This window comes from Oryctolagus cuniculus, chromosome 19 (assembly GCF_051225735.1).
Source record: "Oryctolagus cuniculus isolate XC-2025 breed Fujian yellow rabbit chromosome 19, ASM5122573v1, whole genome shotgun sequence".
Taxonomy (NCBI): Eukaryota; Metazoa; Chordata; class Mammalia; order Lagomorpha; family Leporidae; genus Oryctolagus; species Oryctolagus cuniculus.
Genome location: NC_142885.1, coordinates 62642978 through 62656221, shown reverse-complemented (window position 1 = coordinate 62656221; position 13244 = coordinate 62642978). Strand labels below are relative to the sequence as shown.

The window sequence follows — 13244 nt, the reverse complement described above, 5'->3', positions numbered from 1 at the left end:
GGATGGCATCTGCTGGCTTGGGGACTTCAGCCCAGTGAGGCTCGCTGGAGACTTGCAGCCTACAGAGCTGTAAGGTGAATCCGCAGGTCTCAGCTGCCCCCGGTCCCCACTTCCTCACCCAGCACCACGTGCCCAGCACACAGATGCAGGCTGCCCACTTCACCTTAACTGAGAAGCCAGGGCCACACGACCTGACCAGGGCTGGGCATCCCGAGAGGAACACATGGCTTTCTTTGAGCACCAAGATGGAAGAGGAAAAACAGGGCCCAGGAGAAGAGAAAAACCTGCTGCCACTAAACAAAGATGCCCTTGGACAAAGGGCAGAGCGCTGGGTCACATTGCTAGGAAGGATCCCCGCCTGCTCCGACTCGCATCAACAGCAGAAATCCGCATTTTACCCAAAACCTTCTGATGTGCGATGTCGGCAGTTAATTCAAGATTTCAAGTGCTAGGCAAGCCAAACAAAACACGCTCAGGCTGGGCTGGCCCAAGACGCCACTCTGCAGCCTCCAGCTTTAGGAGCAGCAGGCTCCGCGAGTGGCCCTGCAGGTGTCCCAGTGTTACCTGGTCCTCTGTTTATGCTCCGCAGTTCTGAGTTCACTTCCAACCCCCCGGGAGCCACTGACAGCCGACTGCCGGGAAGGGGGGCCCTTCCTTCCAATAGGCTATTGGGAATCTCTCAAGGGAGCTGCAGCCACAATTCCTGGGGACCTGGCACACAGCAGGGGCCCAATAAGTGTTTGCAGTGAGCCCCCAGAGCTTCTGCCCCTTCTAGAATAGGTTCAGGAAGGGGACTTGTGTGAGGGCCTTGGAGCCACGTCCGATTCTCCGAGCCACTGCCTAAGACGTGAGTATTGCTGACCCACTTTGTAGGTGAGGAGACTGAGGCCCAAGACATGCACTCATCTGCCAAGGACACGCAGGCAGGTGTGCCACCTTTAGGAAACCAAACATCAGGACCCTCTGAGCCAGGGGCTCAGCAACCCACAGACCCGCTGGCCTGCTCTGTCGAGTTTATTGGAACACAGTTGCACCTATCCACCTCCTACCTGGAGGTCATGCCTTCCCAATCCACCGGCAGAGCCAGTCATGGGCAGAGAGAGCGTGTGGCCCACACAGCCTCCCAGGGTTACCACTCCGGCCCCTTACACGATGAGCCTGCTGACCCCAGCTCTGGGTCACAGTATACCATGGGTGTCAAACAGCACTCAGGCAGCAGGTACTCATTAGGCTCCTGCTGTATACCAGGCCCTGTGGCTATAGCGGGAAAGCAGACCAAGTCCACTGGGAAGAGAGCAGCAGAGGAGACAGCGTCCAACCCAACTCACACAAACACACAAGGGGACTTGCGGAACGTGCCGGAAGCCCAAGGCCCAGGATATCAAGCATCCAGAAAAGGGCATGTGTGTGTGTGTGTGTGTGTGTGTGGGTGTGGGTGTGGTGTGTGGGTGTGTGTGTGGGTAGGGGTTTGGGTGTGGGTGTATGTGTTTATGTATAGATGTGGGTGTGTGTGTGTGTGTATATGTGTGTGTGTATGTGTGTGTGGGGTCTAGGCTCTGGGAAAGCATTCAGGAGACATGAGGCTCGAGTTTGACCCTACATGATGAGTAGAAGGGATGGTGGCAGAAAGTGGAAGGAGAAGGTACAGACACAGAACATGCAAAGGTCCTGAGGCAGCAAAGATCCAGGCCAGCAGAGGGAAAAGGGCTGGATGAAGTGGACATGGGCAGCAGGGGTAGGGTGACAGGGTCCCCAAGACCAGAAGGATCGGGGTCGTTCTCCCGAGAGAGTTGTTTGGCACGGGCGAGGTGTGAGCACGCTGGCCTATAACACAGCCGCCGGCTGTCCACAGCTCGGAGGTGGGAGGACGCATGGCCCGCCCAGATGAGAGGCAGCAGCTGAGCCCCTCACTCACCGTGTGCCGACTCCATGTAACCACGCAGCCCTCCAGGTCCCTGGGGATGGCCGCACCGTCGTACGGGTGGGTCAGGCCCGCACAGACCTGGGGGACGGACGATCGCACATGTTCACGGACGGCTCGGGAGCAGAGGGGGACCCCCGCCCGGCGGCCCCCGGGAGCCACTCACATAGGGGTGTCCCGCCTGGCGGCCCAGGACCACGGTCTGCAGCGTCTCCTCCCGGCCGTGCAGCACGAGCCTGGTCTCCAGGGAGCAGCGCTGCTGGCGCTCGTCCACCGTGAACACCTCCTGCACGAGGAGGCTCCGCGGGACAGGCAGGTGCCAGGAGTGCCTGACAGGCAGACGGGCAGATGGCTGGGGCCGCCGCAGCCACCGGCAGGGCCAGGACAGCCCCACACCGCGCGCTCAGACCGGGCACGGCACGGCCAGCACGGCCAAGGCATGGTCGCCGGGAGCGAGGCACAGCAGCAGCCCTGCACCCTGCGGTTGCGCCACTCGCCTCTTACTCTGCCGGCCAAGACGTGTGCGGCCGGAACCCGAGAGACCGGCAAACGGGGCCGGACTCCAGCCTGGCCTTTCAGGGGCCGCACGACCTCGGGCAGAGGACTCCATCAGCTTCTCTGTGTCTCAGTTTTCCCCATCTGTAAAATGGGCAGTGGTCTCGTCCCTCTTGCTCCCTACTGTTTTCCACAAGCCCGAGAGACAGCCTGGCACAGAGCAGCTGCTCGTTAGACAGAAAAAGCCATGCGCACGCAGGGGAGAACCCCGCCAGCAACGGCTGCTGGGACATTTCTGTTACTGGGGACATCGCCAAGGCCACACGGCAGGGGTCCACACCCTGGAGGCCAGGATGGGCCCGCGTGATTCCACCCTCGTGCTGTTCCCCGCGTGCCAATCAGCCGTGCCCCTAGGGAGTGAGAAGACCCCTGGAGCTGCCTTCAGGCTGGGGCGATGAGGCCCCACTCCTGCCCCCACGCAGCCACCAGACGGTGGGTTTGGGGACGTGCGGCCTGCACGGGCGGTGGCTTTGCCTGGGGCTCTGGGTTCCCTCTGGGCCCCAGCAGAGCAGCAGGGCCCCTCCGGGCAGCTCTGCATGCCCTGCGCCCTGCACGCAGGCTCCGCGGAGCCCTGGGCAGCCACCACATCTGAGCAGGATTGGCCCGGGGCGGGCGGGGGGCGCACGCACCTGAGGCCCAGCGACCCCCGCTTCTGGTAGACCTCCCTGCTGTGCTGTGCTTCCTCCAGCTCGCCCTCCACCTGCAGGCCCCGAGCGCCAGGCCCCAGGGCTGCCAGCGACACCTGCGTCTTTGGGGGCTGCAAAAGGGCCAGGCTGAAGCAGGGACCAGGCTGCCGCGGCCCCTTCCTGCCTTCAAGGGGTGGGGACAGGGAGGCAGAGGGACCAGGGGACAAGGGGCAGCTCCCACCCCCCACCCCGAGAACAACAGCTCAACCAGGCTCCAGCCACCATCAGATCGGACCTCCAGACCCCAGGGCGTGTGTCCGGCCTGAGCCACACCTGGGCTGGGAACACAGGGCTTGGGCTTTCTGGCTTGAGAAAACCAGTTCACTCCGGGGTCTGAGCTAATGTGACAAACCCGGAAACTGGGGCATGAAACCCCTTCCCGTTCCAGGCGGGGGTACCGAGGACCCAGGTAAGGGGTAGGGGGCTGGAGGCCAGCCGGCTGCACGGCCCGCCAGACGCCTACCCCCCGCGTGTGTCTGTAGGCCGCCGTGATGTTGAGCTCACGCTGGGGGCCCTTCACCCAGCAGTGAAGGAGCTTCCGGTCCCGGCTGTCCTCGGCGTGGATCTCGCTCCGCACTGCCCCAACCCAGGCCGACTCGAGTTCATTCCAGCTACGGAAAAGGCTAGGTGCCAAGCTTGTCACCGTGGAAACCTGCAAAGAGGAAGAGGAGGATGACCAAGGCCTCGCACGGCCCCTTTCCTCCCCCCAGACTGCCCATTCATCTCTTTTTTTTTTTTTTTGACAGGCAGAGTGGATAGTGAGAGAGAAAGAGACAGAGATAAAGGTCTTCCTTTTGCCATTGGTTCACCCTCCAATGGCCACCACGGCTGGCACGCTGCAGCTGGCGCACCGCGCTGATCTGATGGCAGGAGCCAGGTGCTTCTCCTGGTCTCCCATGGGGTGCAGGGCCCAAGTACTTGGGCCATCCTCCACTGCACTCCCTGGCCACAGCAGAGAGCTGGCCTGGAAGAGGGGCAACCAGGACAGAATCCGGTGCCCCGACCGGGACTAGAACCCGGTGTGCCAGCGCCGCTAGGTGGAGGATTAGCCCAGTGAGCCGCGGCGCCGGCCTTCCATCCTGATTTTCAGCAAAAGCCTAACCTCCACCTTTCTCCAAGCGAGCATCCCACCTGTCTACGGATTTGACATCATCAGTGCCAAGCAAGTATACGGCCAACATAGGCTCGACTTCTTCTCCTGAATTCACAATGAACCCCGTGGCTGGAAACGCAGGATGGGCCACACATCGCCCTTCTGTGGCCTGGCGTGGCCTATGGCCTCTGGTTCCCCTAGGCACAGGAGGATCCCAAGGGCAGCCAATGGCGAGGGAGCAGGGGCGTGGCCAACACTGCCTACCCGGAGGTGGACGGTGGTCCCAGTGGAGACTTTGATCTTGGCCTCCTGGTCTCGACCCTGGCTCCTGCAGGCCACACTGACAACCAGGTCCTTGAGGGTCCAGGCCTTGCCCAGCGTCAGCTCCAGGGCCGACTGGAACACGGCTCGCTGCGGCCAGTACAGTCTGTGAGCCGCAGAGACAGCCAGCCACGGACTCTGCAGGTTCCAGGCTCCTGCGAGGGGCAGAGAAGGGGAAGCTGGCTGAGGACCAGGAAGGGAGCTTCCGGCAGGCAGCAGGAGGCCCCTGCCATCTCACCACAACCCCGAGGGACAATCGCCAACACAGAACGACCAAGTGGGCATCAGGGAACTTTCTAGAACTTTCTAGAACCCTGTCAGAACCTACACAAGGGCCCTGTATGGACTGCTACATTTCACTCTAGGAAATCTGCCTGTGCATCCGTCATCTGCGAAATGGGTGTGATGGGCACTGACACTGCGGGTAAAGCCGCCTCCTGCTGCGCCGGTTCAAGTCCCGGCGGCTCCACTTCTGACCCAGCTCCCTGCTAATGCGCCTGGGAAGGCAGTGGAGGATGGCCCCAGTGCTTGGGCTCCAGCCACCCTCGTGGGAGCCCAGGATGGAGTTTCTGGCTCCTGCCCTTGGCCTGGCCCTGGTCCAGCCCCAGCTGCTGTCGGTATCTGGGGAGTGGACCAGCAGGTGCAAAGTCTGTCTCTGTCACTCTGCCTCTCAAATGTACGCAAGAATGAACGAACAAACAGAAAATAAATCTTTGAAGTGGACGTTCGGCACAGCTTCAGCCCCTCCACAGCCGGCTGAGCAGCTGCCGCGTACAGCAGTGAGTCAGTGAGCACTGCCTCTGTCACAGGACCTGCAGCCGGGGGCTCCCAGGGGCAGGGAGGGACCCGCCGTGCACACACACACGCGCACACACACATAAACATACTCACATACACACACATACAACACACATACACACATATACACACATACATGTGCACACATACACACATGCACACACACATATACACGCACACACATACACACACACAGTGAGACCGAGCACAAACTGCTGAGGCCTAGGAAGCCAAATAACAAGAACATTCCGTGAAGACTGGGCAGGGTGCGGAGGCCCCCAAGAGGGCAGAGAACTGAACCAAAGATTCATTCACGCACGCATTCATCTGAAAGCAGAGAGAGAGGGAGAGAGAAAGAGGGAGAGAAGGAGAGGGGAAAAAAGAGAGAGAGAGACAGAGATCTCTCATCCTTCGGATCACTCCCCAAATGCCCACAACAGCTGGGGCTAAGCCAGGCCCAAGCCAGGAAGCAGAGCCCCGAATGGGTCCCCACGTGGGTGGCAGGGGCCCAAGTACTTGAGCCACCTTCTGCAGTGTCCCAGGATCGTAAGAGGGAGCTGGATTGGAAACGGAAGAGTCAGGACTTGAACCAGGGACTCCCCACATGGAATGCAGTCATTCCCACCAACGGTTTAACCCACAGAGCCACAATGCCCGCCCCAGGCTAAGAACCAAACTGGGGCTGGCACTGTGGTGCAGCAGGTAAAGCCGCCGCCTGTGGTGCCAGCATCCCATATGGGTGCTGGCTCAGGTCCCAGCTGCTCCACTTCTGACCCAGCTCTCTGCTATGGCCTGGGAAAGCCGTGGAAGATGGCCCAAGTCCTTGGGCCCCTGCACCGTGTGGGAGACATGGAAGAAGCTCCTGGCTCCGGAATGGCACAGCTCTGGCCATTGCGGCCAGCTGGGGAGTGAACCAGCAGATGGAAGACCTCTCTCTCTCTCTCTGCCTCTCCTTCTCCCTGTATAACTCTGACTTTCAAATAAATAAAATAAATCTTTTTAAAAAAAATAGAACCAAACTGAAGACAAGTGGGAGTCATTCCAAGGGCAGAAGAGCCCAGCCCTGCTGGAGACAAGGGATTTACTGTCTGGGGAAACTGAGGCAGAGACACCAGGCACAGAAAGGGTGCTGCCGAGTGCGAAACAGGGACAGTTCCCTGCCCGGGTGCTGCCCCCGCCCCCAGCAAACAGGAAGAGAACTCCACTGAGGAGGAGGGGGCAGAGGAGGGCAAAGCAATCCACAGAGCCGGACCCTGGGGTCCCAGGGAGAGCCAGCCCCCTCCCCACCTCCGGCAGGGAAGCCCCCGTCAGCACCCAGAAATAGCTCGGAGCAGCCGACTGTTTTACTCCCACTTCATTCACATTTATTACACGGTGATAAGGGTCTTATCTCACTTTTTGGATCCCAGCCGGGAGGGGGTGACCTCTGACCCTACAAAACACCTGGTTGCTTATGCTAAGCTTCATGAAAAAGGTTTTAGGGAGAAAAACTTAGGCGAAGCAAACTTGAAATTCGGTTCCAGAATATTAGATCCCAACTTTGCTACGGGGCTGATTTCAATTCCGCCCTCGAGCCGACCGTGAGCATGCTCAGAACAGAGCCCCCTGCGTCGGAACGGGGCATCCCACTCCGAGCAGCAGACCCCAGGGAAGCCCATATCCAGGGCTCATGTAGCACGCCAGCAAAGACGCCAACAGGAAATACAGACGCCGAAAGGAGAAACGCAAAGGGAACAGATAAAACCTCCAAAAGTCTCCAACTTGCATTCCCAGGAAAGCAAGAGGAGATGCCGTACCCACGGGGCAGAACAGGCCAGGAGCAGAATGCGCAGGAGCCAGGGCGCCTGAACATGCTGCAGTCGAAACCAAGATGCCGGCAGCAGGGCGGGCGGACAGCGAGGAATTTGTCCCAAAGCAGCGAGCAGGACCATTCGAGAGCAAAGCAAGCACCCGAGACTCGGCTTCTGCAGACCAGCGTCGGACCCACAGGCGTTCCAGGACGCAGACAGACGGAACTGCCATAGAAACGCTCCCAAAATCACCCTGAGGCCGAGACAGGCATCCCAGGGCCCAAGGCCCATCCCAGGGACACGTGAGGACATCAAGGACAGAGAGGCTCTGAGAACCCTGAAGACAGAGAAGCGTGGCTGACAAACAGCCCAGAGCCTTCAAACCCCCGGAAACCACCCAGAATGCTCCACTCCAAGCACCCAGGTGGGATGCATTCATTTTCAACATTCGGGGTCTCACAATGCTGACATCGTCTTATGGGTCAGGCTGTGTCCTCCAAAAAGATCCGTCCCGGAGTTATCCCCCCGCCCCGACCCCCATGACTGGGACCGGGCTCTGGTGACCCTGGAGGGGGTGGCCCTTTCAATCAGTGGAACCAGAGGGAACTTGAAACCCAAAGACACACAACGGAAGGAAGTCTCAGGAAACAGAGGCGGAGACTACAGGGGCTCCCGGCACCAAGAGCCACCATTGGAAGCTAGGAAAGGTTCTAAAAAAAAAAAAAAAAAAAGATTTGAGATGCAGAGGGACAGGCAGACAGCAAGGTCTTCCATCCGCTGGTTCACTCCAAATGCCCACAATGGCAGGAGTTGGGTCAATCCAAAGCCAGGAGCCAGGAGCTTCTTCCAGGTCTCCCATGTGGGTGCAGGGGCCCAAGCACCCAGGCCTACTCCACTGCCTTTCCAGGCCATCAGCAGGGAGCTGGATCAGAAGTGGAGCAGCTGGGACTCTAACTGGCACCCACATGGGATGCCAGTGCCACAGGCAGAGGTCCAACCCACTATGCCACAGTGCCGGCCCGGTGGGAAGGGTTCTAACCAGGGCTTCCCGGGGGACGTGGCTGTGCCAACTCCCTGATTCCAGACTCCCACCTTCAGCCGATGTCAGCAGCCACCTGGCATGTGGTCATCCTCACAGCAGACCTAGAGAACAGATCCTGCCCCCCCCCCCCCCACAGCGTCCTCTCTGGAAGCTACTGGAGGACTTGCTCCATCACAACCATGAACCAAACCACAAAAGAGGACACAGGTATGAGAAACAGGGGCTGTGACCTGGAGGAAACGTCAAAAGCGGCCCCAGGACGACGGCCATGAACTGAGCTAGGCTCCAAGAACAGTGTCTCTAAACACCAGAACCGATTCAAGCTGATAAATCATCTGAAATGCCTATCCATCCAGAGAACAGTGTTTCTCTGAAAATGCTGGGAGCCATTCACAAAAAGCAAATGGAAAACTAACCATGGAGAAAAGCAAAGGCAACGCTAACTCCAGGAAACACAAGGAGTCTTCAGCCCCGCTCACAGGTGCCTCAGCTATGAATGTGAGTCACCGTCTCTGTGAACGGAGGACTGGCAGAACCTCATCTTCCGAGGGGATGGGAGGAAAAGGGTTCATGTCACAGCAAGCCCTCGTCATCTGTAGCACGAGTTCTGCAGAAGGTGCCGAGACGGAAAACCCGAGATACAAGCATGACTGTGTACTAACGACGGGACACCTTCACACCACTGACAAGGAGGGCAGTGCGGAAGAGGATTTATAGAAGCCACCGACTGAAGCCAGATGGCAGGAAGATGCGAGGCAGAGACTTCGACTTTTTAAAGACGAGTTTCAGAGCTCACCCTGGAGCAGAGATTAATACGTGAGCCCCCATGGGACCTCGTCCAGCTTCAACAACGCCCAGATCACGCCGCAGCCTTTTTTTTAAAAGATTCATTTACTTATTCGAAAGGCACAGTTGCAGAGAGGCAGAGAAAGAGGTCTTCCATCCGCTGGTTCACTCCCCAGTTGGCCACAGTGGCCAGAGCTGCGCTGATCAAAACCAGGAGCTTCCTCCAGGTCTCCCATGTGGATTCAGGGGCCCAAGCACTTGGGCCATCTTCCACTGCTTTCCCAGGCCATAGCAGAGAGCTGGATCGGAAGTGGAGCAGCGGGGACTAGAACCGGCACCCACATGGGATACTGGCGCCGCAGGGAGTGGCTTTATCAGCCATGCCACAGTGCCGGCCCCACTGCAGCTCACTTTTTAAATCATGCGCTGCCTAGGTAAGAATAAAAACTAACTGGTGCCACTGACTGGACACCCGCATCTTGAGTTGGAGCACCTGGGATCAACCCCACCTCTGCTCCCATCCAGCCTCCTGGGAAGCAGCAGAGGACGGCCCAGGTGCCTGAGTCCCTGCCACCAACATGGGAGACCCGGATGGGGTTCCAGGCTCCTGGTTTTGGCATCCAGCCATGGCTGTTGCAACCATTTGGGGAGTGGAACAGCAGATGGAAGATTTCTCTGTCTCTGTCTCTGTCTCTCTCTCTCTCTCTACCTGTCACTCAAGTTAATATTTTAAAAAAATTTAAAAAATGAATTCAAGGCTAAGCTGTGGCAAATGTATTTTTCTAAAGAGAACATCTTCCAGGGAGCCCGAGCAGGTAGCATCCAGGCCCTGGGCTATGTTTGGGGAATGGAACGCAGGCCTGTGGGGGCAGGGGGTACTGGGCAATGGGGAGTCTGGGGGGAGACAGGTCCAGAGAGGGGGCAGGGTCTCTGTGACGTGCATGTGAGTGGCAAGGCTAGGAAGTCAGGGCGTAACGGTCAGGGTCACAGACACACCAAGGTTCGAGCCTTGAGTCAGCCCAGCGAGCACAAGGAGAAGGTACCCAGGTAGGGGGCGTGGCTTAAGGAAAGGGGCAGAGGCCAGGGTCTCAGTCACTCCCCCGGGGAGGCTCCCCAACAGCCACTCACCTTCCCACCTCCACAGGGCGGCCCGGGACGTGTCTGTCCACTGCCAGCCGGCCACAAAGGGCAGCCGGCCGTTGAGCTGTACCTTCAGGTGGGTGCTGCTGTCCACGTGGGGCTGGCGCAGGCTGGAGTGGGAGAGCTGCACACGGCCATCCAGCTGCCTGGCGGGCACCTGCAGCACAAACTGGAGAAGTCCCGCCCCCGGGATGCCCATCGGACCACGCCCCTCCCAGGAGAGACCCGCCCCCCCCCCCCCCGCTGGCTCCCGGCTCCAGCCCAGGGCACCCCTGCCCTTCCTTCCACCCCAGCCCCCCATGCCCATCTGCTCAGGCGAGGGAGGAAAGATCCGGCAGCCCAGGAACCAGTGGACAAATGTAGTGGTCAACTGGGCCACACAAAAATCTAACACCTGTGCACCTGTGGGTTAGCAGTGTGAAATGGAGACTGGGAAATGGCAGAGAATAAAGGGCTGACAGCCACAACATCACAAGAGCTCCTGTGGTTCAAACAAAAATACACCAACCCGATTCTCTATCAGGCAATGCTCTCCAACAAACATTTCCCCGAAGAGGATAAAAGAGTATCAGCAAGAGGCCAGCACCGCGGTGTAGCGGGCAAAGCTGCTGCCGGCAGCGGCGGCCTCCCGTAAGGACACGGGTTAAAGCCCCACTGTTCCTTTTCTGATCCAGCTCTCTGCTAAGGCATGGGAAAGCAGTAGAAGATGGCCCAAGTGCTTGGGCCTCTGCACCTGCATGGGAGACCAGGAAGAAGCACTTGGCTCCTGGCTTCCAATCAGCTCAGCTCTGGCCATTGCGGCCATTTGGGGAGTGAACCAGCAGATGGAAGACCTCTGGCTCGCTCGCTCTCACTTGCATGCTGTGTGTGTGTGTGTGTGTGTGTGTAACTCTGCCTTTCAAATAAATAATTAAATCTTTAAAAAAAATCAGCAAGCACATGAAAAGATGGTCAATATACAAACCACGGGAGAAATGCCAATCAAAACCCCCGCAAGGTCCACTTCACATCGGTCAGCATGGCTGTCGGGAGAAGCCAAGGAACCCGAGGAAGTGCAAACAACAAGCGTGGGTGAGGACGTGGCACAACCGCCATGCCGACGGCACTGGGGCCCTGCAGACACCCAGAGCCAACAGGACATCACACGACCGGCACTTCTGCTGCTGGGTGTTTGCCCACCAGAATCAACAGCAGGCGCCCCCACTCACACGTGGCTACTCAGCCACAACAGCCAACAGACAGCAGCAACCCATGTGCCCCTGGGCAGACCAACGGATAAACGAAACCATGGTGCCTGCAAACAGCGGAGTAACTTTCATCCTTAAAATGGAAACGGGGGCCGGTGCCGCGGCTCACTAGGCTAATCCTCCACCTAGCAGTGCCGGCACACCGGGTTCTAGTCCCGGTCGGGGCGCCGGATTCTGTCCCGGTTGCCCCTCTTCCAGGCCAGCTCTCTGCTGTGACCCGGGAGTGCAGTGGAGGATGGCCCAAGTCCTTGGGCCCTGCACCCCATGGGAGACCAGGATAAGTACCTGGCTCCTGCCTTCGGATCAGCGCGGTGCGCCGGCCATAGCACGCTGGCCGCAGCGGCCATTGGAGGGTGAACCAACGGCAAAGGAAGACCTTTCTCTCTGTCTCTCTCTCTCACTGTCCACTCTGTCAAAAAAAAAAAAAAATGGAAACGGGGCCAGCGCCGTGGGGTAGCAGGGTAAGCCCCTGCCTGCAGTGCCAGCATCCCAAGCGGGCGCCGGTTCCAGTGCCAGCTGCTCCACTTCCGACCCAGCTCCCTGCTAAGGTGCCTGGGAAAGCAGCAGAGGATGACCCAAATACTTGGGCCCTGCCACCCTTGTGGGAGACGTGGATGGAGTGCCAGGCTCCTGGTTTCTACCACAATGAAAACCGAAAATTTACAAAAAAATCAAACTTAAGTAGTAAATAAATAAACACACACAAGTGTGTGTGCCCTTAAAGGAAACATCACCTGTTCAGCCACTGAACACTTGCTCATTCCTTTCAAAAAGAACCTTCCAGAAAAACCTAGACGTGAACCCATTTCCATAGCACATTTTCCCGGTGGGATTCTGTGTCCCAAGGCCTCTTGGCAACCCTGGCATCCCAGGAAAGGGTGGACACCCCGGGGGACCAGGGGCTGGAGACGGGAACTGTGACCTGGCCAAGCCCAATCTGAGCTCTGTCACCAAGGCCTGCAGGGACGTGCGGGGCCCCCGCCGCCAGGGCCCAGCGCTTACCTCCAGGAAGTAGTTGCTCAGGGCCGGGCCCGAGTCATTCCTGAAGGTCTGGCTGAGCCGCAGCCACCTCTTGCTGCTGTCACTCCACTGCTTCCCATAGCTCACCTCCACCTGTGAGTGCAGGTGGCCCGGGCCCTCCTGGTGCCGCAGCTGGACCTGGGGACACAGTGGGGAGAGCCCCGAGGCAGCCCTGTCCACAGAGTCCCTGGGCCACCCAGCCGGGGGTGTCAGCTTGCTGTACAGGGGAGCCCCTGCCGTAGGAAGTGGGGGAGGGATTTTCACACAGATTTGGTTTTGTAAAATACGGCCTTAAATTAAGACTCACCCTGATGGCTGAATTTTTGTTACCCCCTTAAATGTGGGGTTCAAACTGCCTCACCCTGGCCGATGCCCTGAGCAGGGGTCAAAGTGCCAGCAGCAGCAAAGCCATCTCTCCAATCACCCCTCCCTCAGCCCCGGGGCTGTCCCCTGACGCCCACCCAGTCTGAGCACCCACCTTGTGGCTGAAGGCTGGGATCTGCGTGCAGTGGAACTCGTGGTCCAGCTCCAGCACGGCCACAGCCACGGCCATGGCCACAGAGCTGCTCCGCACCTGCAGCTTCTGGCTACTGCTGCACTCGTGCGCTGGCCGCTCGGCCTGACCTGTAACCAACAGCCCCCTGCCCCCCTCAGCTGGGCAGCCCTCCGCCAGGCAGCCAAGCAGAGGGAGGTCCGGTCCGGCACGGACTCATCAACACCCCCTCCCCTGCTCTGCGCCAGCCATCGGCACCGCCGGTGGGTTGGTTTTAATAGACAGGTGACTGTTCCCACTCACCCACACACGCACACACGCACACACACATGCTGCTGCTTCAACCCACAGG

General features: G+C 59.0%; 1 protein-coding gene across 1 annotated transcript in view; it reads right to left on the bottom strand.

Annotated features, from left to right (window-relative positions):
* Positions 1-13244, bottom strand: part of APOLTP (apolipoprotein lipid transfer particle homolog) — a 101287-nt gene that overhangs the window by 43224 nt on the left and 44819 nt on the right. Inside the window, exons 26-33 of the mRNA XM_089321691.1 lie at positions 12878-13023; positions 12382-12537; positions 10121-10301; positions 4520-4731; positions 3626-3814; positions 3106-3233; positions 2088-2250; positions 1916-2002 (exon numbers count right to left, since the gene is read on the bottom strand). Of these exons, the coding sequence (XP_089177817.1) occupies positions 1916-2002; positions 2088-2250; positions 3106-3233; positions 3626-3814; positions 4520-4731; positions 10121-10301; positions 12382-12537; positions 12878-13023 (1262 nt within the window). The remainder of the gene's footprint in view (positions 1-1915; positions 2003-2087; positions 2251-3105; positions 3234-3625; positions 3815-4519; positions 4732-10120; positions 10302-12381; positions 12538-12877; positions 13024-13244) is intronic.